The sequence below is a fragment of the Adiantum capillus-veneris genome, chromosome 26, assembly GCF_014529385.1.
Source record: "Adiantum capillus-veneris isolate H3 chromosome 26, ASM1452938v2, whole genome shotgun sequence".
NCBI classification, from domain to species: Eukaryota; Viridiplantae; Streptophyta; class Polypodiopsida; order Polypodiales; family Pteridaceae; genus Adiantum; species Adiantum capillus-veneris.
The window spans coordinates 102,703,376-102,725,847 of record NC_140956.1 but is presented as its reverse complement, the minus strand read 5'-3'; the positions used below and the strand labels follow the sequence as shown (position 1 = coordinate 102,725,847).

At 43.3% G+C, this 22,472-nt stretch overlaps 1 protein-coding gene across 6 annotated transcripts in view; it reads left to right on the top strand.

Moving 5' to 3' along the window:
* LOC147423921 (midasin-like protein) overlaps window positions 1-22,472 on the top strand; it is a 238,227-nt gene that overhangs the window by 42,122 nt on the left and 173,633 nt on the right. For 4 of the 6 annotated variants that reach the window (XM_086500901.1, XM_086500903.1, XM_086500902.1 and 1 more), the window contains exons 3-13: window positions 3,954-4,041; window positions 4,125-4,381; window positions 17,497-17,709; window positions 17,807-17,976; window positions 18,056-18,168; window positions 18,298-18,417; window positions 18,500-18,578; window positions 18,676-18,798; window positions 20,143-20,239; window positions 21,452-21,545; window positions 21,631-21,765. In XM_086500901.1, the coding sequence (XP_086357027.1) occupies window positions 3,954-4,041; window positions 4,125-4,381; window positions 17,497-17,709; window positions 17,807-17,976; window positions 18,056-18,168; window positions 18,298-18,417; window positions 18,500-18,578; window positions 18,676-18,798; window positions 20,143-20,239; window positions 21,452-21,545; window positions 21,631-21,765 (1,489 nt within the window). Of the gene's footprint in view, window positions 1-3,953; window positions 4,042-4,124; window positions 4,382-17,496; window positions 17,710-17,806; window positions 17,977-18,055; window positions 18,169-18,297; window positions 18,418-18,499; window positions 18,579-18,675; window positions 18,799-20,142; window positions 20,240-21,451; window positions 21,546-21,630; window positions 21,766-22,472 lie in introns of those variants that run through there. The other 2 variants (XM_086500905.1, XM_086500904.1) reach the window with 1 other exon arrangement.

Genomic DNA, 22,472 nt, shown 5'->3' with positions numbered 1-22,472 from the left:
TGTCTCATCCTTGCCTCTTGGGATGACCCATTTGAGGTATGGATAGATGCTAGCAACGTCGCCATAGGAGCTGTGCTACAACAGCATGGCCGTCCAGTTGCATTTCTCAGTAGAAAGTTGAACAATGTTGAAAAAATTTATTTTGTGTATGATAGGTAACTTTTCTCTGTCATTCATTCTTTCAAGCATTGAAAGCATTTTTTGTATGGTAGAGAGTTTATTGTGCGTATTGATCATCAAGCCCTCAAATGGCTTCAGTATATGCCTAGTGCACATTGGAGTGACCGCCAAGCTTGGCGGTCTCAGTTTTTTGAGCAATTTGGAGGTTTGATTGAGTATGTTCTAGGAAAAGCTAACCCTGTTGCAGATGCGTTAAGTCGCAAAGGACAGATTTTGGCTCTAGAGACAAGTTCAACAGTCTTTATTCAAGGAGTCTCTTTTGACAGCATGAAGAACAAGTATGCAGATTCTGAGTTTGGTAAGCAATGGTTGTAGGCTCTTGCTTCCCAAGGGCCTAGCAGCTATCTCATTCGTGAGGGTCTTTTGTATTTTCGTCACCGTCTCTATGTGTCGCTCCCTCTTAGGCAAGCCATATTACATGATGCACATGATGCACTCACAGGTGAGCACAGAGGCATGAATATCACTTTAGAAAAGGTAGAAAGATCGTTTTTTGGGCCTAAAATGCGAAAAGATGTGTAAGTGTGTCACACAGTGTTCCATTTGTCAATAAGTAAAAGCTCCTAGGGGTAAGTAGCAAGGCCTCTTGCTACCGCTGCCTATTCTCGAAGGGCCATTTTAGGACATTTCCATGGATTTTGTGACTAATCTTTCACCTAGCTTGCATTCAAGGAACACTTAGTGTCTAACCATCATTGATCGTTTCAGCAAGTTTTGCATGTTGATTCCTTGTAAGGCCACAGTGACAACACAAGATGTAGCACGTCTATTCATTAAGCACTTGTATCCCCTTGGTGGTTTGCTAAAGCCGATTGTGTCAAATAGGGATGTCATATTCACGTCACATTTGTGGAAAGCACTTTTTGAAAATTTGGAACCAAGTTAAATTTTTTCATCCGCATTTCACCCACAGTTCGATGGTCAAACTAAGATCTACAATCAGTTGGCTTTCGATGTTTTGAAGTCTTATGTGCACGATCAACAGTCTCATTGGGAGCACTATCTCCTGTTAGTTCAAGCAATTTTGAATGACTCATATTCTAGTGCCATTGGTAGAACTCCGTATGAGGCAGCATTTGGCCGTCTGTTTCTGTCTTTGTTGACTCGATCGGTCAATCAGTTGCCTGATGCTAATGCTGAGAGCCAGTCTTTTGGATGAGATTACTGAGAGTGTGAAGCTTCAGCTAAGCAAGGCTCAGGAGTCTTATTCTCGTCAGGCGAACAACCATCGTCAAGAGATTACTATCAAGGAAGGGGATTGGGTCTATCTTAGGATCATGAAGCAACGTCTCAATCAAGTACGAAAGAAGTGTCCAAAGTTGTCTTTTTGTATATATGGTTCTTTTCCTTAAAAAGATAAACGAGGTTTCTATGAAATTATACTTGCCTAACTCATGGTCAATGCACAATGTTTTCCATGTTTCTTGGTTGAATTTGTTTCAAGGAGACCTGCCAAAGGACATTTCTAAAAAAAAAGAACCAGAGATCATTGATGAAGCAGAAGTCATGGAGCCGGAGCAAATTTTGCTGCATTGGTTTCGTCATGGATCAAAGAAGCAAGCACGACAGTACCTTTTGAAGTTCAAAGATCGAGGAACCCACGAGGCAATGTGGATTGATGAAGCATTTTTCATGGACTACCCTAAGTTGTTGGCAGACTACAAAGAAGCCATGCAGCTCGGTACTAGTACCTCACCTTGAAAAGGGGGGGATGTCATGTGCACATCTAACTCTATGTGCATGTGGACACGCTGTTCTTACTTCAAGGGTTTAGGTAGCCTAGGAAGTGTTCTGGCAACCTTGTGAGCCTGTACGCGGGCCATGCATGTCCAGGCACTCAGAGTAGTTGCATACCCTCTGATTGCACAACCCATGATCTCTAGCATTACATTCAGTACCTAGCAAGAGCATGTTCTAGTGCATGAACCCTTTTTTACATGAACCACTTCCTTTTCACTTATTTTTAATAAGCGACTTTTTATTTTCCAAGTGGTGGGGCTATAGGGGAGCTTGCCGCTAATGCAATCACTCTTGTCTCGCACACCATGTAACATCTGGTCCGGGGTAACTTGCTTGAGATTAGTCTCTACCGGGGTGTGAGTCCAAATCTGAAGAAAGAGGGTCAAGTCCGTACAATCTGCTCGGCACCTACCACTCTACCCCTTGACTTCTAGGCCGGAGACTTTATCTTGAATGGACACCCTATGCTTGTGAAATGCCAAGTGTGCAAAGCTCATATATTGGCAGGATGTTGTACCCAAGTCGAGGCACATATAAAACATGGGAGATATGCATTCCTCCTTTGCCGTGTGGAATAAGCTCCATAGCGCCCTCACTATGTACAGGAGCCACTGATTTGTCTCCGTATATAACAGTTAACTGCACCTTCATATGGCCTTACATTGTATATCAAATCATGAGAAGAAGTCATGTGCCTAATAGCACCGGTGTCAATTATCCAATCACGAGCCAAGGAAAGTAAACTGTCCCGCCTGCTCCAAAGGTATATGATCCGGAGGGATCTCCAAATGTAACAAAGGTAGAGCTTGGGAGTCACCGCTGAAGACTCCTCTTTACGCAAAGGACGCAAAGACCCTTCTCTCCACGATTGTTGCAATGCCTCTAGGCTTGCAAGGCTTCCAGCTCTGCTTCGTTCTTTGAAGAACATGGCTCACTCTGTCCAACCTTCTGTTTCTTTTTAAAATCTTCAGCCAAAGTCTCAGTTGAACCCAAAGATCTCGATTTAACTTGGGATTTGAACTGCTCCTTCAGATCCAAAACCATCGGCACTAACTCTTCCCACGTAATATTATTCAATCGTCCACTTGTAAATTACAAAACATTTTTTTTGGCTTTCAAAATACTAATGATCGTTGAGTCGGTCTTACTTCATTGCTACTTTTGTGCGTGTCTTTGATTTGTCTTTTGCATGAGGGTTTTAGCCCCTCTTTTAAGTTGTGGGTTTGGACATTTTCTGATCTTATGTCCTTATGAAGGTATATGTAAACCTGTACGGTGGACACCTGTAAGGTATATCTGACATTTTCTGACCTTATGAAGGTATATGTAAACCTGTATGGTGGACACCTTTACTAACAAGATTTGCTACCACGTTGAAGGTGCTGTGTCTACCACTTTAGACAAAATGGGACAGAATTACCGTTTTATCGTCAAAATAAGAGCAGTTCTAGTCACATTTTTGTGGCACATATGCAAAAACTACGGAGATGGTTAAGTCAATTATGATCCCCATGAGGGTCTTAGCAGTGCTAACAGCATGAAGGGAGTTTGTTAAAACTATAGAGTTGAAAAGGATTTTGTCATATGTTTGATCATGCTAGTGCAGAGTGAGCCGTCAGGTATTGTTTCTGTTTCATTTGTGTTTTGGATGAGACAGTATGTCTCTAGGTGGTTGCAGGTACTCTGCAGTAGTTACAGGTGGTGCTAGATTGGGACCCAAGAACGGTTATGTTAACTGTATGTTGAAATCAATAACAATCGCTTGCATTGACTTCTGTGGCTGTATTGCTTTGAGACACAGTTGGTTCATGTCATCCAGAAATTGAGAATTTTGAAGCAGAGATGGAAGTCATGTTGCTTGTTGATATTCTTCTTGAGAGTTGAAGAGATTTGAAATTATGCCCGTAGTTTATGGTTCCACGAGGCTGTTTTGTTTTGCAACTTTCTTACAAGTTAGCAATTTTTAGAAGGCTTCAACAGTCAACTGTCCAAAGCAATATTATTCCAGCTGATTTGAGTTACTTGTGTTGCAGCTCAATTGTAGAGTATTTTTTGTTTGCACCCCCTCCTTTTGAGCGCCTTCTACATGGAGTAGCATTTGCAGATCAGCAAAAGTGGAAGGTTAGTGCTGATTAGAGGTTTACTCCACTCTTTTTGGTCTTTAGAAGCAAACTTACAAAAGTCATTTTTGTATGTCAATGCAGTCACAATTAAGCCTTCTAGATGTGGTGCGGGCTTCATATCGCTTTATTCTACTGGAGCCTTCTTCGTTCGAGTCTGTTTGGGACTGGAGCCCTTTTTTAGATCTATTGCTGTATGAGGGCTCAGCAGAGAAAGATGTCCGATGGTGTGCAGTCCAAATTTTATCACTAGTAACGAGGCTAAGTGATGAGGCAACTCGTGCAGTTAGCTTGAAAATTTCATGCCTGACGGAAGAGGAAGGATTCTCTTGCCTATTAAGGTGAGTCCAAACTTTTCAGCTAGCATTGATCTTTTTATCCAAATATTGGTGGGTACATTTTTTTACTTCTTGCCTGCTTAAGTATGTTGTGACCTTTGTTGGTAGTGGTGGTTCATTTTTTTGGGTATTGGTGGATTTTGGGATTCCTTCTTTCAACCATGGGAATGCCTTTTCCACAAATTTAGTGCAACATGAAATATTGAACAGTTATCAGAACAGCATATGGACGCATCTATACCTTCCCTCCAACAGGTGCCCATTGTGGTACTTGTTATTTTTTATTCCAAACTGTGGGTTACAACTGCTTGTGTGAGCCCACTTAAATAATCTGAGGGTTAATGGCACCTTGGCCTCATACTTTTAGGCACTTGCTCCTGATACTAGTAATTTTGTCAAAGTGCTAGAGGTACTGAAAAGTGATCTGCACTTCACACACACACGCACACACACGCACGCACCCACCCACCCACCCACCCACCCACACACACACACACACACACACACACACACACACACATATTTTTTTTTGTAAATCGATTAATTTACCAGTGGGAAACCTCAACGCGAGGAAAACCCACTGAAAAAGTCATATACAAGGGGAAGAACACATAACTACTCAGCTATATGGAGTAGCTAAAAATATTCATAGGAAAGCTGATGCATCTCTGAGGTGATATCACCAACTTCCAAAGCAAACCGTACGATTGCCTAAGAGAAAGCTTGAAGAGAGGGAATGGGTTTGCATGAGTACGATGGAACATGTAAGCATTACGTTGACTCCACAAAGTCGAGTAAGCCCAGTATATGACCCACATAAAGAAGACCGCAAAACGTTGCAGTGACGGTGAAAAAATGCCAAATGCCCATAACCTTTTGTGAAAGACAACCCCAAAAAAACGGAGCCGCATATCGACAGACACACGATGAAGGAAGTCCCTAGTAACGCGGCAATCCCACAGCAAGTGACAAATGTCCTCTTCTGCAATTGAGCAACGAACGCAAGAAGAAGGACGAATATGACGCGCCCGAAGAAAAGTGCCGACCGGAAGCACTCCAAGCAAACAGCGCCAAAGGAACAGGCGTTCTTTCAAAGGTAAATGGCTTTTCCACAAGGCAGATAGGTGCCGCCTCCACCAGAGATCAGTTTGTGCATGCGTCAAAGGGCATTACACACACACACACACACACACACACACACACACTGAAATGAAATGTTATATTAACGTCTTCAAAAGGCCAAAGTGACCTATGAGACCAGAGCTTTACAATGTGGTGAAATGAAATGTTATATTAACGTCTTCAAAAGGCCAAAGTGACCTATGAGACCAGAGCTTTACAATGTGGTGGATCTGATACAAAGTCAGAGATAGAGAGAAATGAAATGAAATGTTATATTAACGTCTTTAGAAGGCCATAATGACCTATGAGACCAGAAAGTTACGATGTGGTGGATCTGATACAAAGTCAGAGTAACAAAAATGACAATGACAAAATAAAATGATAGAATAAAATGCTATGGAATCTGAAACAGCTAGGTGTGATCTAAGCAAATAGGTGGGATAGCTAAATCACAGATCACAAAAGATCCAGCTAGGTGGGATAGTTAAATCACAGATCACAAAAGATCCAGCATCGGTCGCTGGCGGATCTCATCAATCTTCTCCATGGTCAATAGCTTAATCGGGCGTCGTGCATGTCGGGCCAAAGTGATCCCAATCCTCTGATGCAACCTCCGTCGATTATGTGTAGTCCTCCACAGTCGTGGGCGTCTGGATCTCCCTAGTTCGGTCTCTCGGTGCTCTCCTGTGGTAGTAGCTCTCACCAGGAGGTGTATTTTTCTTGTTGCCTTCAATAAATAAGTACTAGATATTTTTATTTATTTTTATTTTTACTTGTTTCCCCGGGACCCTTGAAAAGGTGCAAGTGGACATTGCATGGCCAGTGTGAAACGGCTGCGGCCGAATAGGTTTCTCACATCGGGAGTATGGGTCAGTCAGTCGGGGACTGGTCAGGCTAGTTAGCACTGAATTCTGATGAGTATGGAATCCTGTGCCCGCCAAATGAAATCTGGGCCACTCAGAAAGTCACAACTTTATAAGTGAGTGGGAACTAGGGAATTAACTCAAAGGGGCAAATTGGACACTTGGCAGTTGTAGAGCCATTTGCAGGACACCTCAGCTGGAGGGGGCGCCCATTTGAGGTTGGGGCTGATTTTTGCTCATAGAAGTGACCTACAGTGTGTGTGTGAGTAGTGGGTGCAGGTCTACAGCTTTAGTGGAAAGCTTGCCTTCTCCTCTGTCTCATGTAGCGCGATGACTTGCTCTCGTGCATCTCTCTCTCCCCTTTGGCACATATGGTAATGCCCCACTAGTTGGGCTACTCAGATGAACATGTACAGTTCTGGGGGTTTATGCGCGTTTACCAAGGCAAGAGCCTTCTGAAGAGGAACCGGATCAGCTAATTGCTAATCCCCCACATGTACGCACAGTTCCATCGCGAAAGATTGCGAGTTCGGAGAGTTTTGTCGCGTGAAAACTCGTCCAATTCACAGGGGAACTGTCCCACTGCGTGCGGGAGCCCTTGGGACACGCGTAGGCGTGTTTGCTCCGCTAAAAACGATCCGAAACAGCGAATTACAGCCTGCTGTGTCTTTCTGCAGGTTTAGGGTTTCGCACCTAAACTGCAAGGGAACACTGGGGGAGCCTCGTGAGAGCCTTGGGATGCATGTACAGGCTTTTGGGCACCCGGCAGTGAAAAACAGAGAATTACAGCCCGCTGAATATCTGTGACAGCTCACCAGAAAGCTTCCAGATAGCGAGGGAATCCGTCCTAGACAGGTGCTTTTGACCTACAGGGGTTTTTGCGTCGTTATGTTGCCAAAATCAGGTCGAAAACCTGCGTTTTCAGCCCTCGCCAGGTTTGGACAGCTTTGTGAAAGCTTGTGCGAAGTGGTCGGATCGTCTACCTTAATTTGAATAAAGAAATACCGAAAGGGGCGCCAGTCTTTGGGGCCTACAGGGTGTCAGTCTCGTGTGCGTAGTGACATTCTAGTCGCTGGACGCAATTGCGTTCTCTTCCCTTCTCAGTGCTCTGTATGAAGTTAACAGGTAATTGAAATAGTACTGCCCTCTACGTTGTACAGGCCGGTTATATGGTTCCATCGACGGGATAGTCACTTTTTCTTCAAAAAGTGCAACGTGGATTGTTGTGGGTGAAAGCAACACAGAGCTTGTCGTTATGGCAGAGAAGAGAGACCAAGTACCTGAAGAGGGATCTTCCTCACATGGCACGGAGAAAGTTCCTTCAACTCTTCAAGAAGAGGATAGGTTGTTTAGAACTCAACTGCGTTGCTGCATGGACATGTTTCAGCAGTCGGCTAACAACCCAAGGATGCAGGAGTTCTTACAGGCTCCGACATAGGGTTTTCAGCCTCCTACACAGGGCACGACTGAGCCGTTGCAGGAAAAGGAGATTTCCAATGCGCAGAGGACTCATGATGCTCGAGGGAAAGCCAAACTAGCGGTGTCCAATGATCCAAAGCAACTTGCTTTAGCTGGACAAGAACCGTTTGTGAATGGTCAAGGGAGTAATGAACACGCTATGCCGTAGACCCTTCCATTACCTAATACTTATCCTGGTTATTTTGGAGGTGGTTCAGTGTTTCAAGCTATGGCTAGACCTTCCACAGGTTATATGCCAGGGAATGTGTTCGGGACAATGCAAACAGGCATGGGTAACCCAATGTACGCGAACATGGGTGTCCAACCAGGTTTTCAGGGTGCCTATGGCCAGTTTCGAGTGCCTGGAACACAATTTGGTATGGCTGGTTTTTCGCAGCCATACGTACAAAATGCAGATATGACAGGTAAAACAGTTGATGCGAGTGCTGGAATGAACAATCATGGAGCACCACTGTTACAGGCACCAGTTTATGATAATGTGGCTCCTTTGAGTCAGCTTAAGGATTACAAGGAAGGTGGGCAAGGAGTGAAGTTTGAAACTTTCAGAGGAACTAAGGATCAATTGAAGGCTTTGATCTTCATACAACAGTTCGACGCAGCTTATGCTGGAGGAAACTTCACGGAATCTTCAAAGATACGCAAGGCTGCCACTTTCTTGAAAGGGAATGCGCTTGAATGGTGGACCGCATTGTTGAACCAGGGTCAAGCCCCAACAACGTGGGTCCAATTCAAACAGCTTTTTGCGCCTGCATGGTTGACAAACACTTTTGAAGTGGATGTGATGACAGAATGGCACGAGTTGAATGCTAAATAGTGTGCGAATTTGGAAGAGTACAATAAACAGTTTTGGGCTGCACTGTTGCCAGCCACCTCTTACAGGTTTGTGCCATTGTCAGAACAGATTGAGAAGTACTGTTGCGGATTGCCCAAGAAAATCAGGGACTATTGCACAAAGACTACTGTCATGAATATGTTTCAGTTGATAGAGAATGCAAGAGTGGCCAGCAATCTGTCGAAGGGAGATTCCGATGGATTTAATAACCACAAGAAAGGGTCCCAAGGCAAACAATTTTCAGCCAAGGGCAATGTTGCAGCAAAGCCTTTTGAGCCTCCCACAAAGAAGCCCTCCACTGAAGAAGGTGATACGTCCAAGAAGCAGTCTAAGTCTTCTTCGGGACGAGGACAAGGACAAAAGAAGCATTTTTCTGGCAAAACTTTTGAAGAATAGAAAGCTCTTAGGGAGGCCAAGAAATGCTACATTTGTGAACAAGAAGGACATTTTGCGAATGAATGCCCACAGAAGAAGTGCACTTAGCATTGGTAATGTGTGCATGTGTTCTTGATAAAATTATCTTCATAGTAGCACTTTCTATAACCTAGCCATTTGTTGGTACTATTAAGTAATAGATCTATGGCTAAAGGCAAGGAGAAGCAAGCCATTGTGGAGCTGGCTGCTCTGACTCAATCTCGGGTGAATATTGGCATTAAGATAGATTCTTTTCTGACAGAATGATGATGTTTTTCTCGGATTGGTTTCTCATGCACATTTAGGACAAGTATGTAAACTCATGTTTTTGTTAATTTTCCAGCATTTACTGCTATCTGAATGGTAAAGTTTGATTAGAGTAAGATTATGGTGCTATTCCTCATACTCAGTTTGCAATTCACTTTTGTTGTGGCTTCGACGGTGTATGCATGGATGGTGTATGCTCCTGTATGAGAGCTTCCAATTACTTGTTAAAACATTGATGTTCAAATTTGTATCAGCGGCATTAGTTGTATGTCCCTTTTGTAAAGAAAGGATTTCCTGTCGTTATGCATATTCAGTCCTATCCTGAGCTTGGGTAGTTTCAACATTAATGAGGGTAGTGTAGCCTGTTAAGCTGGTTGTTTGGTGTCTTATAAAGCTAAGGCCTCACGGGATAAGGATGACAAGTCAGACCATAAAGGGAAGAAGCCAAAGCCAAGTGCAGGACTTGTTCCAGATTTGGTTGGAGACCAACCAAACACAGATGCCACGGAGCTGTGCAGAGCTTGGGGCAAAGTTGGAGACCAGACAGTGCTGGTTTTCTTTGATCCAGGCGCCCGTGCAAATTTCATATCACAAGAATTGGCATCAAAGTTGGGCATTCGTGCAGAGGAGATGGGTATGACAGGGGAAGCAAGTTTGGCATGCCCAGATCATTCAGAGCTCGTTACTCCCATTTTGGGGAAGCTTCGTCTGCACATTCAGAGTTATGTGGATGCGGAAGAATTTCATATTATGCCACTTGAGGGCTGTGATGTGTTACTGGGTATCCCATGGTGTTACAGGTTGCATGCTATGGTGGATACTTACAACAAAAAGATTACCCTTGTACATAGAGGAAAGACTCATGTCCTTGATGTAAAGCTTAAAGGCGAGTCTGTTCCAATTGTTTCCACTTCTGCTATTTCATCTGTAATAAAGAATCATCTTTCTGCGTACTTGATCTTTGCAAAAGAAGTATCCCAAGTTGTATCTAATTTGTCTACCTTAGATAAAGACAAGTCAACTTTTTTGAGTGGTTTCAGTGATTGTTTTTCAGACTCTTTGCTAGCGGAGTTACCTCCTGAGAGACCTGAGGATCATACCATAGATCTCGTGCCAGGTTCTAGTCCACCGGATAGACCACCATACAGGGTTAGTGCAGCCCAACAGAAAGAGATTATGAGTCAGGTCAACGAGCTTTTAGAGAAGGGGCTGATTCAGCCCAGTTCATCCCCTTTTTGTTCGCCTGTACTCTTAGTGCAGAAGAAGGATGGTTCATGGCGCATGTGCATTGACTATCGCGCCTTGAATAAGAATACCATCAAGAACAGGTTCCCCATACCGAGGATAGATGACATTCTTGATCGGCTTGAGGGAGCGTCATTGTTTACAAGAATAGACCTAAAGAGTGGGTATCATTAGATACGCATTAGGCCAGAAGATGTCCATAAGACTGCGTTCAGGACAACATTTGGTCTCTATGAGTTTCTTGTTATGCCATTTGGTCTCACAAATGCTCCGGCCACGTTTAATAGAATGATGGACATAATTTTTAGACCACATAGAAACTTCGTGGGTACCTTCTTTGATGACATAATTGTCTATTCGAAGTCTGAAGAAGAGCATAGGGATCACTTGACTGCAGTTTTCAATGAGTTACGTACGAACAGGCTACTCATTAATGCGAAGAAGAGTGAATTCTTTTTGCAAGAGATTCACTTCCTTGGGCACATTGTTTCAAAGGATGGGGTACGCATGGATCTCGCTAAAGTGGAAGCAATTAGGTCATGGCCAGACTTGAAGTCCGTACATGACATTCGAAGCTTTCTAGGCTTATGTTCCTACTAGAGGAGGTTCATCCGAAATTTTGCTGAGATTGCTTCTCAACTCCATGCACTACAAGGAAAAGGAGTTACTTTCAAGTGGACAGCCAAGGAAATTTTAGCGTTCAAACACTTGAAAGAGAAGCTGACTTCAGATCCGGTAATCATTTTGCCAGATCTTTCAAAACCTTTTGTGGTTCAGTGTGATGCGTGTGGCCATAGTCTTGGTGCAGTTCTAATGCAGAATGGCCGAGTAGTCGCATATGAGAGCAGAATTCTTTTGAAGACTGAAAGGAACTTGCAAGTCTATGAGAAAGAATTGCTGGCAGTAATTCATGCTCTCACTAGTTGGAAACACTATCTGCTAGGGGCTGATTTTGTTGTCCAAATGGATCATCAAACCTTGCGATATTTTCTCACACAAACGAAGTTGTCTGAGAAGCACATGCGATGGGCAAACATCTTGTCAATGTTCCATTTTCAGATTGTGCATGTGCAAGGGAAAAAGAACGTGGTTGCTGATGCGTCGTCACGAAAGCCCCAAATTTCAGTAGTGTCAATTCCGTACCATTGTGAACTAGACGAAATGAAGACACAATATGTTGAAGATTCAGATTTTGCAAGGATCTATGACCAGCTTGTTGATGGGCAACATCATGAGCACTATATGCTTAAGAATGACTTTCTCATGATGCATGGAAAATTATGCGTTACTAAACAGTTACGGCCAAAGATTTTGATGGAAAGTCGTGCTCCACCTTATGCTGGGCATCGTGGAATTGATGCGACATTGAAAGGGGTTGAGGCATTCTTCTATTGGCCAACTTTGCGTCAAGATGTTGACACATTTGTAAGATCATGCTTAGTATGCCAAAAAGTCAAATTTGACAGACAAAAGCAACCGGGATTGTTGCAGCCATTGCTGATCCCAGATAGGCCATGGGAAAGCATAGCAATGGACTTTATCTTTGATCTTCCAAGGACGCAAATAGGCAATGATGGGATTTGGACTATCATTTGTAGGTTCAGTGAGCAGGCCCATTTCATTCCTGTGAGAAAGAAAATAAAGCCAGAACACATGGTCAAGATATTCATGAGCAATATCTTTAAATATCATGGGATGCCTCAGTCAATTGTCAGTGACAGGGATCCACGTATGACGAGTCTTTTCTGGAAGGCATTGTTTGAGAACATGGGCACTACGCTAAAGTTCTCTTCTTCGTTTCATCCGCAAAGTGATGGACAGTCAGAAGAGGCAAATTCTACTGTTCTAGGCTTGCTCAAATGTTATGTGTCAGAGCACAAGGCAACTTGGGAACACCATCTTCCATTGGTTGAATATGCTTACAATAACTGTGCATACGTCAACAGGTAAGGCACCATTTGAGATAGTGGAAGGAGGGAAGAAAGTCCCGCCCATTTTGCAGACTAAGGACAAGATTTTTGAGGCAGACAAGTATGTGCAAGATATGGATGAAACATACAAGAAGATAAAGATTGCTCTTGACAAGACTCAGGCTAAACAAAAGAAAGCTGCCGATCGTCACCGTCGTGAACTTGTATTTTCACTTGGTGATTGGGTGCTTTTGTGCTTTGAAAAGGCCAGGTTAAGGAAAAGGAAAGGCAAGGAACGCTTGTTTCCTAAGCTCAGTATGCGATATTATGGTCCTTTTCAGATTTCAGAAAAGATCAGCGATGTCGCTTACAGATTGAAGCTACCCGAAGGGTGGAAAATACATAATGCTTTTCATGTCAGCCTTCTAAGACCCTTTGTTGGTGATGTGCCAGAGAATATGCTTGATGAGGAACAACCCGAAGTGGAAGAATTGGATGAAATCCTTGTTCCTGAACAGATATTGGCACATAAAGAAAGGAAGGTTAAAGGAAAGGTTGCAAGACGCTATTTGGTGAAGTTCAAGAACTATCCATCGTTGGATGCCAAATGGATGGAAGAGTCTGAATTGGTTGATTCACCTCAGCTATTGCAATTGTATCTTGAAGCCTTTCAGATGGAACCCACAATGATTTGATGTAGCCTTTTCTGGAGCAAGGCAAGAGCATGGTTCATGATGCTCAAGAGAGTAGTTAAGCAATTGTATCTACTCTTTCCATACAGAATTTAGCTAGAGAAGTTTGTGCTTGAGAGTACACTAGAAGACTTCTATGCTTGATATCTCTGTCGTAGCCAGGTTGGTGGGATTGTTTAATCGTCCAACGCTACATTTCCGGAAGCATGTATATCTTGGATTCCCATTATAGAATATATGTGATATCAGGAGATACCGCATGTATTATTGGCATGCAAGCGAGGTCGCTTGCAGTATTTCAAGGGTGGGGTGTGTCACGAGGAGGTGTATTTTTCCTGTTGCCTTCAATACATAAGTACTAGATATTTTTATTTATTTTTATTTTTACTTGTTTCCCCGGGACCCTTGAAAAGGTGCAAGTGGACATTGCATGGCCAGTGTGAAACGGCTGCGGCCGAATAGGTTTCTCACATCGGGAGTCTGGGTCGGTCAGTCGGGGATTGGTCGGGCCAGTTAGCACTGAATTCTGATGAGTATGGAAGCCTGTGCCCGCCAAATGAAATTTGGGCCACTCGAAAAGTCACTTACAACTTTATAAGTGAGTGGGAACTAGGGAATTAACTCAAAGGGGCAAATTGGACACTTGGCAGTTGTAGAGCCATTTGTAGGACACCTCAGCTGGAGGGGGCGCCCATTTGAGGCTGGGGCTGATTTTGCTCATAGAAGTGACCTACAGTGTGTGTGTGAGTAGTGGGTGCATGTCTACAGCTTTAATGGAAAGCTTGCCTTCTCCTCTGTCTCATGTAGCGCGATGACTTGCTCTCGTGCATCTCTCTCTCCCCTTTGGCACATACGGTAATGCCCCACTAGTTGGGCTACTCAGATGAACATGTACAGTTCTGGGGGTTTATGCGCGTTTGCCAAGGCAAGAGCCTTTTGAACAGGAACCGGATTAGCTAATTGCTAATCCCCCACAGGTATGCACAGTTCCATCGCAAAAGATTGCGAGTTCGGAGAGTTTTGTCGCGTGAAAACTCGTCCAATTCACAGGGGAACTGTCCCATTGCGTGCGGGAGCCCTTGGGACACGCGTAGGCGTGTTCGCTCCGCTAAAAACGATCCGAAACAGCAAATTACAGCCTGCTGTGTTTTTCTGCAGGTTTAGGGTTTCGCACCTAAACTGCAAGGGAACATTGGGGGAGCCTCATGAGAGCCTTGGGATGCGTGTACAGGCTTTTGGGCACCCGGCAGTGAAAAACAGAGAATTACAGCCCGCTGAATATCTGTGACAGCTCACCAGAAAGCTTCCAGATAGCGAGGGAATCCGTCCTAGACAGGTTCTTTTGACCTACAGGGGTTTTTGCGTCGTTATGTTGCCAAAATCAGGTCGAAAACCTGCGTTTTCAGCCCTCGCCAGGTTTGGACAGCTTTGTGAAAGCTTGTGCGAAGTGGTCGGATCGTCTACCTTAATTTGAATAAAGAAATACCGAAAGGGGCGCCAGTCTTTGGGGCCTACAGGGTGTCGGTCGTGTGTGCAATGACATTCTAGTCGCTGGACGCAACTATGTTCTCTTCCCTTCTCAGTGCTCTGTATAAAGTTAACAGGTAATTGAAATAGTACTGCCCTCTACGTTGTACAGGCCAGTTATAGTAGCTCCTCCGGGTGTCCAGTGTCTGCTCTAAAGAAGTCTGTGATCCGTCTTTGAGATTGGCTGGCCTCTCCTCTCATCAGTCTCTCTGTGTGTCTGCGCAGCTCGAGCAAAAATAGACCCAAGCATCTCTGATCCTCGTACTGCATGCCTCTGTCTGGTGATGGGCAGTCCTAGCATTGAAGTCCCCTAGAACGATAATGTCACCATCTCTAGAGAACTCCCATATGTCATCATCCACTATTGTTATATGCTGATGATATTGTTTTGATCTTTGACTCACCGGAGGGGATGCAACGTCACTTGGATGCTTTGCATAGGTTTGCCCAAGAAAGTGGTTTGTCCGTCAACCTTGGTAAAACCAAGGTCATGGTATTTAATACCACCCCACACTGGATCAGGAGGTCAGCGCCTGCTTTCACATACGGACAGGAGAAGGTGGAGTATAGAGATGCTTATACTTACCTTGGAGTGGTTTTCAGTGGGCCAGCATTTTCACTGAGGAGGGCAGCAGAGACTCGATTGACCAGAGCCCATGCAGCATTGGGTAAATTGGAAAGGATGTGTTCATAGGTCCAGTTTGAGGAGCCTCGGACGAAGCTCTGGCTCTTTGACACTTTGGTGGCTTCTGTATTGCTCTATGGAGCTGAGATTTGGGGACCTTGACTGGACCATCACGGGAGGACAGGCCGAAGCCTCTGGTCTCTATGATCTCGCGGCTCATTAGCGCCAAGACTTCAGTACCACGTGCTATTATACGAGCAGAGCTAGCTGCCTCCCCACTGGTGGTTGAGGCGCTCACAAGATCGGTCTCCTTCATACACCGCATGTGGGAACTCCCCAGAGACAGATATGCACGCCTTGCACTTGAGTCCTCTCGATAGTTAGCCGTGCATGGAGATACAACATGCTAGTATGGGGAGATGACGTCATGGTTTCACGCGCATGGGTTCAGCATAGACAGATCAGAGAGAGACTTTACCTGCACAGTGTTTCTCTGCAGAGAAAAGTGACTGGTTACTGGTTCTCTGCAACTCAATGCAAGCGCCTTAAAAATAAGCCCCAAAAATTGGTCGCGTGGGCCTAGCGAAACCCTCATGTTGGAAAAGGGGCAGAAAAAAAAAAAAGCACCGTACGGATCGATCCGTACGATACGGATCCGTACAGATCAATCGTACGGTACGGTATGGATCCGGACGTACGTGTTGATCCTACCCTGTTCCACCGAATCCATGAACGCCATGTCTTTGGGTTCCTTATGGCTTATGCTCTGTAAGACAGAGCGATGAAGACGGGAGTGCGTCCGATACGCGATGAAGTAAGGGTGGAAGTGGCTTATAAGTCCGGGGTCGGGGCACGAAGATTCTTTAATGAAATTTGTGTAAACTTTTGAAGCGCCAACTTGCTCTGTGTGCTCTTTGGTGGGACCAGTATGCTTTCTAAAAAGCACATGCTTGAAGCTTTGATACCACTCTAACGGGGACGGACACCATGTTCCAACGGAAAATGAACAGATTGAACAACTTTAAGCACTTCAAATAATAATTGAACTAAAAGAGATAGACTAAAAGAGATAGACGACACACGAGCACTGGCCCCAAACTTGGCGTCCCTTTTTGTATTTCTTTATTTTGCTTGAACTTAGTACAATGCCGGTACTCATGCTGTGCACGCTCACCCAAAAGCACATATTTAAAGGCCCTTGGCCAATGAAAAGCAGTTACATGAAAAGCAGTTACATGAAAAGCTTTAAACTCAAAAGCATTTGGTCCGAAAAGCACTAGTGCCAAAAGCTATCAGCGCGTTGTGCGGTAATCCGCATAGCTGCAACGTCCGCATGTCAGCGCAAAATCTGGGTCTTCCGTACAGTTGCGCCACGACATCAGCTGATCGTAGTGTGCGTGTGTGTGTGGTCCTGCTTTATTTTAATGTCTTTAGGTCGCTTGGCCCCCATCGGACGGGTTTGTTAGTTGGTGGGAACTCTTCTTTTAAAACGGCAAGACTTTACAAGTTGGTAAAACTGCTTCTGCTTCTGCTTCTGCTTCGTCTAGGGTTTAGGCCCCTCGGCCGGGACCTGCAGGTTGGCTTCGTTCTTCTGTGGCTTGACATGTCAGCAGTTTGTGACGAACTTTGCTGTCACAAGAGAGTATGAGAGAGAGCTTTTTATTGATCTCTGATTCTCTTGTATATCTCAGATCAAGGATGCATTTTTTAGATACGCAGTTATTAGCCTTTTAGTTTCTGGCCGTTTTCCTATTTCCTAAAGAAAAGAGGTACATGTTCATTGTAGGTTACTGTTTTGGTTTTGTAGCCACATTGGCCTCTTGGAGACTCTAATAAATCTTTCTTCAATGTGGCCTCTTTGAGAATTTAATAAGTCTTTCTTTCTTTCTTTGTGCCCTCTCTCTTACCTTGTGTACCAAGTTGGATGTCATTGTCAGGTCTGGACCTATTGTGTCTTTCTTTCTTTGTCCCCTCTTGTCTACCAAGTTGGATGTCATTGTGAGGTCTGGACCTATGGTGTCCTCCTTTCTTTCTTTCTCCTTTCTCTTTTTCCTTCTCTACCAAGTTGGATGTCATTGTGAGGTCTGGACTTATTGTGTCTTGTGAGCTAAAGCCTCCTATAATACTTCTCATTTATGCCAGGTGGGAGGAATTTTGTCATGACATTGCTGTGGAGAAGGGTGGTTGGTTTGTGGAGCCATATACTGATATGGAAGCATCAAGCTTTGATTCAAAGTTGATGCAAGACGACGAGGGACATATTAAATGGAATTGGGATCTATCAGGCCGGACTAGTCACGTGGATGTTTGTGGCATAGAGCTGCCTGTCAGGAAGAGCATGATCAGAACTGGGAGGTCATGCTTCGCAACTGTCTGTGTCATGATAGATAAGTGTATGCTTATTTAGTGGAAGAATGGTTTGAATGTATGCCAATATTCTGTTCTCTTGCAGCTGGCCACCTTCATTTGGAAAATCAATGCTTGCCACTCAAAGATTGAAAGGCAATCTGAAGGCGTTGGCATTAGCACTTAGCCAGCAAGAACCTATTTTACTTGAGGGTTGTGCTGGGTCTGGAAAAACTTCTTTAATTCGAGAACTAGGAGAACTTACGGGAAATACCGGTAGTTGATTGGCTCCTGGTGAATTAGCCACATGTCCTATCTTTGTTTTATCTAACCTGCTTGAATAAATTGACTACAGATGCTGTTTTTATCCATTTGAATGAACAAGTAGATGGCAAAACACTTCTTGGAACATATGTTTGTGCTGACATTCCTGGAGAATTCCGATGGCAGCCTGGTGCAATCACACAGGTATGAATGGGTCTCTGTGACTTGTTTTCTCAGATAACTGCTCTTTGAGCCTGCTGACATGAACCCTGGCATTTTGTAACTGCTCTTGATTTCTAGACTCAGGTTATGATGTCTGTTAAAATGCTACAGGCTGTGCTGCAAGGTCTATGGCTGGTGCTCGAAGACGTTGATAAAGCACCTTCTGAGGTACTATCAGCCTTGGCGCCTCTATTGGAAAGTCGAAAAATTTATATACCTGGGCGAGCTGAGGTGCTACTCCCACATGCTTTTGAATTTGGTTAATCAGTTCAAAACACAATGGGATTTTTGAGTAGTGAGTGTTTTGTTTCAGACTGTCAAAGCTGCAGCAACTTTTCAGTTGTTTGCAACTGTAACTAGGACTGATGGAGTCTCAGCAAGCCATTCAGCAGGTAACAGTGCAACATAATTTTCAACAATTTTCACTATGTTAAAATTTTGACTTGCAGCTTGGGCCCAACTGATTTCTTGGCCTTTTCTTTCCTTCAGCTAGGGATATCTTGAACAATTTATGGAGAAGGGTGGTTGTTGTCCCTCCCAACGACACTGAACTGGAATCTATCATGGCAGTATTATTTCCATCACTGCGACCTCTTGTACCAAAGTTAACTGGTATTTACTGATTATGCTGCATCTCTCTTCCTTTCACCTTGTAACTTCCCAATTTGTTGTCCTGAAGGACTTGCATCAAGTTAAAGATTACCACTAAGTGGCTTTAGAAACGATTAATTACAGGATGAATTATCGAAATTTAAGAAGCATTCTTCTATCTGATTGATTTGTCAGTCGAACAAAATCATTTAGGTTAGTGGCACGTACTCTTGAAAATGTTCTCTGTTCTTTATCTCCTTCAGAGTGTAAACTTTTAGTGAGTCAGCTCTGGAGAAGGATCAACTGGTTAAGGGCGTTGGTTAGGCAAAGGCCGGGAAGCTTATTCTCTGCTTGGATACAAATTAGTGTCGTAAGCCTGTTTGACTTCAACTGCTTTCTTGTATGCGATACAAAATCCAAGTTTTAATGTGTCTGGATGTTTGTTTCCTTTTCCGGATTACGATGGTTTGTTGGATGCTGTAAGGTTCCATCTCATCTGTAGCACACATTCAGTAAAATCTGGTCCATCATAAACATGCTTGGCTGGCAACAATGTCGTTGTACTCTACCACAGCTTTTTAGCAATGCTTTTCAAGGTTGTGCTGTTCTCTCCTTGGTAGGAGTGGTCCTTAAACAAGCCAATTGCAACCAACATTGCTTTAAGTGCTTGCTGAGATATACTAAAATCATTTTCAGTTTAATGTCATGAAAAACATTCTATGGAGTCTTTGTTGCTTTATGCAAGGAGGTAAGACTCTGTCTACATCTGCATAAGCCAAACTCATGAGTTTAGTTCAGTTTTTTAATCTGGTATATCTGTAAGTTGTACACAACAAACCTAAGCAGCAAATTTGTTGCATTCGCTTTCTTTGCAATGGTGCTAGATTTATTTATGTTAAATGGTTTTTTTCTGATATTCATGGTCAGTCTCAACGGTGTAGTTTTCAGCATTGATCTGCCTTGATGTTATTTCCTCTGCCAAATTACGTTTGTCACAAGCTTCGGAGTTGGTATTCCTTGACTCTAGAGGCTCTATATATATGAGAATCGTTTTTTTTTCCAAAGCCATATTAGACTTTTAAAATAAATTTATTTATTTATAAAATATTGTGCGGCAGTCTATTGATCTCAAACAAAGATTGAGAGATTGTAAGTTTTTAATTGTTCCAACTTAGCAAGCTTTTTGTGGAAGTCACTTTAATGATTGAGGAGTCTGCGTGCTCATTTTGCAACATGCTCATCATCAAGCTGCATGAACTTGCATTTTAACATATTCTTTGCGTTCGTATTGACTTCGTATTGATGTTATGAGTTTGTTTTGAAAGTTCTAGAGGATTCTGTTACTTATGGACAGTTTCATTGCAGAGACTTTGAAGTTAATTGATGCTTTTTCTTCACAAGCCTCGTCACGAGTTGATGCTTTTCGCACTAGAATTTTTTTTGGTCGACGCTTTTCCTTAAGGTTAGTATCTGAGGAATGGATTTCCTCTTTCTTTCCACAATAATTCTCTTTGGTTAACCCCTTTCCATAGGTTAGTGTTTCTTTCACATGTAGTGAAGTTTTGACAATCCATTCTTTGCATAGGTTTGTCTCTTTTACCCTCACAGCTGGGAGTTAGTCTTCTTTCACGTGGCAAAAAGTTTCCGCTGGCCCTCCTTGCAGATTATTATTGTGCGTGATGAAATCCAGGGACTCTCAGAGAGTTATTGGCTGTACACAGTACATAATAAAATAGTGCAGAAAAAAGGCAAAGGATCAGACAATGTAATAGAAAAATTTAGCTCAATTTTTCAAGATTTCCTCTTGGAAAAATCATAAAAACAACTTATGTATGGTTGAGAAAATGATTTTATAATGCTAAATTATCAGTGTACTTAAAAAATCTGGATCCAGTAAGTAATGTATACTGTAATTTTACAAATCAGTATTTTATATTTCTAAATATAAATAGCTTAGAGGAATTGACATAACGGTTGTTTCTGCTTGTGGTGCCTGCATTACGTCACCTCCCTGCTCTCAGCTCCTCATTCCTGTGCTTTAATCTACCTGCATGTGCACACACATTTCCCATGCGTTGTTCCTTTATGAGGCGCATCAGACTGTGCTTGTCATAAACATAAATAGGCTCTGCTTGATTCAATTTAAGCAGTGTCCCTGATTAGATAAAAGGCCAGCTTAATCACCGTTTCTTTGTCTTGAGGTAAGCAGCCTCCCATCTTAGGAGCACTGTCAAGATGCCTTCACTATATCAAGCATAAGGGCAGCCTAGCTTCATGTATTACTGTACCAAAAGATTTTGGTTAAATTGTTTGTCCCTCTCAGTAGATAAGTATTTTTTGACCTTTTGAATGTATACACACCACATGACAACTTTGGTGGAAGCTTAAAGGAAGAAGATGAATGGAAAACAAAACTTGGCAGAAAACTTTAGAAGTACAAGAGGGATACAAGGGGAACTCAAGAGAGAGCTGGTAGTTACTGATAGTTGAGTGTTAAAATAAAACTGAACATTGTCCACAAATAACTAGTCTTTATGAATGGCAGAGTTGCTCCTCATCAAATTATTAGAAAATGAGTTGAAATAAACCGAGTCCCAATGCATGACTCAATGCTCATATTGATATGAAAAATGCCTAATGTCTTGATATTTTTGTTGGTTTATCTGTCTGTCAGAGACTTATTGAAGTGGTGCAAGAGGTTGAAGAGCGTCAAGGAGATAGGGTCTGCTGTTCAGCCTGGCTCCATTCGTGAAATAATTTTTAGAGAGGTCTACTTTAGCAGCTTTTATTTTAATTAGCTATTCATTATACTGGAAGCGAAAGCGGCCTTGGTTGATTTGGTTATTCTGACAGGCTGTCGATTGCTTTGCTGGATGCATCTCCGATTGCAAAAGCCGGCGGCTTGTCATGAATGGCATTGCTAAGCTCTGGGAGATCGCTGAAGAGCAAGTGAATTTTTTCGAAATGCTGAACAAGCCTACACTACAGGTGTGACCCTGTGGGCATTGAAATTTATTGGTTTCATTGGTTTTTTTTGAAAAAAAGATAAACATATTTCTTTAAGTAAACATCTCTATGACACATTCCCCAAGACATAAGCATACAATATGTTGATTACGTCAGAGGGGTAAGTCTAAACATGACTATGCAGCTGAGAGAAAACAAGACTAACTCTTGTTTTCAGGCTTGCAGATCTCCTAACATATACGATTTGAGCAGATACAAGAGGCAGAAATGTCTTCTCATACTGTGTCATCCGCACAGCAAGAGGGATCTCATCTCTATCAGAACTATGGGGGTTCTAATTTGGGCTACATCATCAGGCCCTGTAGGTAATGCTGCTGAAGAAGAGGAGCCATGTGAAGAAGGTGGTGTTCGAACTGTGGAATCCCTGCACCTACACAGCATGCTAGGCTAAGGCACCCCTGACTGCCTTAGATGTCTGCTTCTTCTTTCCTTTCTCTCTCCGGTACCCCCCCCCCCCCCCCCCCCCCCCCCCCCCCCCCCTTTTTTTTTTTTCTGTCGCGGCCTCTCAATCATGAGAAAGCCGAATAGCAAGGATGACTCGGTGGAGGATGCCATCCAAAAATGCAACGAAGAACTGAGCGAGTCCATCTGCAAGATCAACCGCCACCTCTTAGGTACTATTAACGGCCTCGACGCACGTGTCAGCACAGGAAAGCACTATACGTACA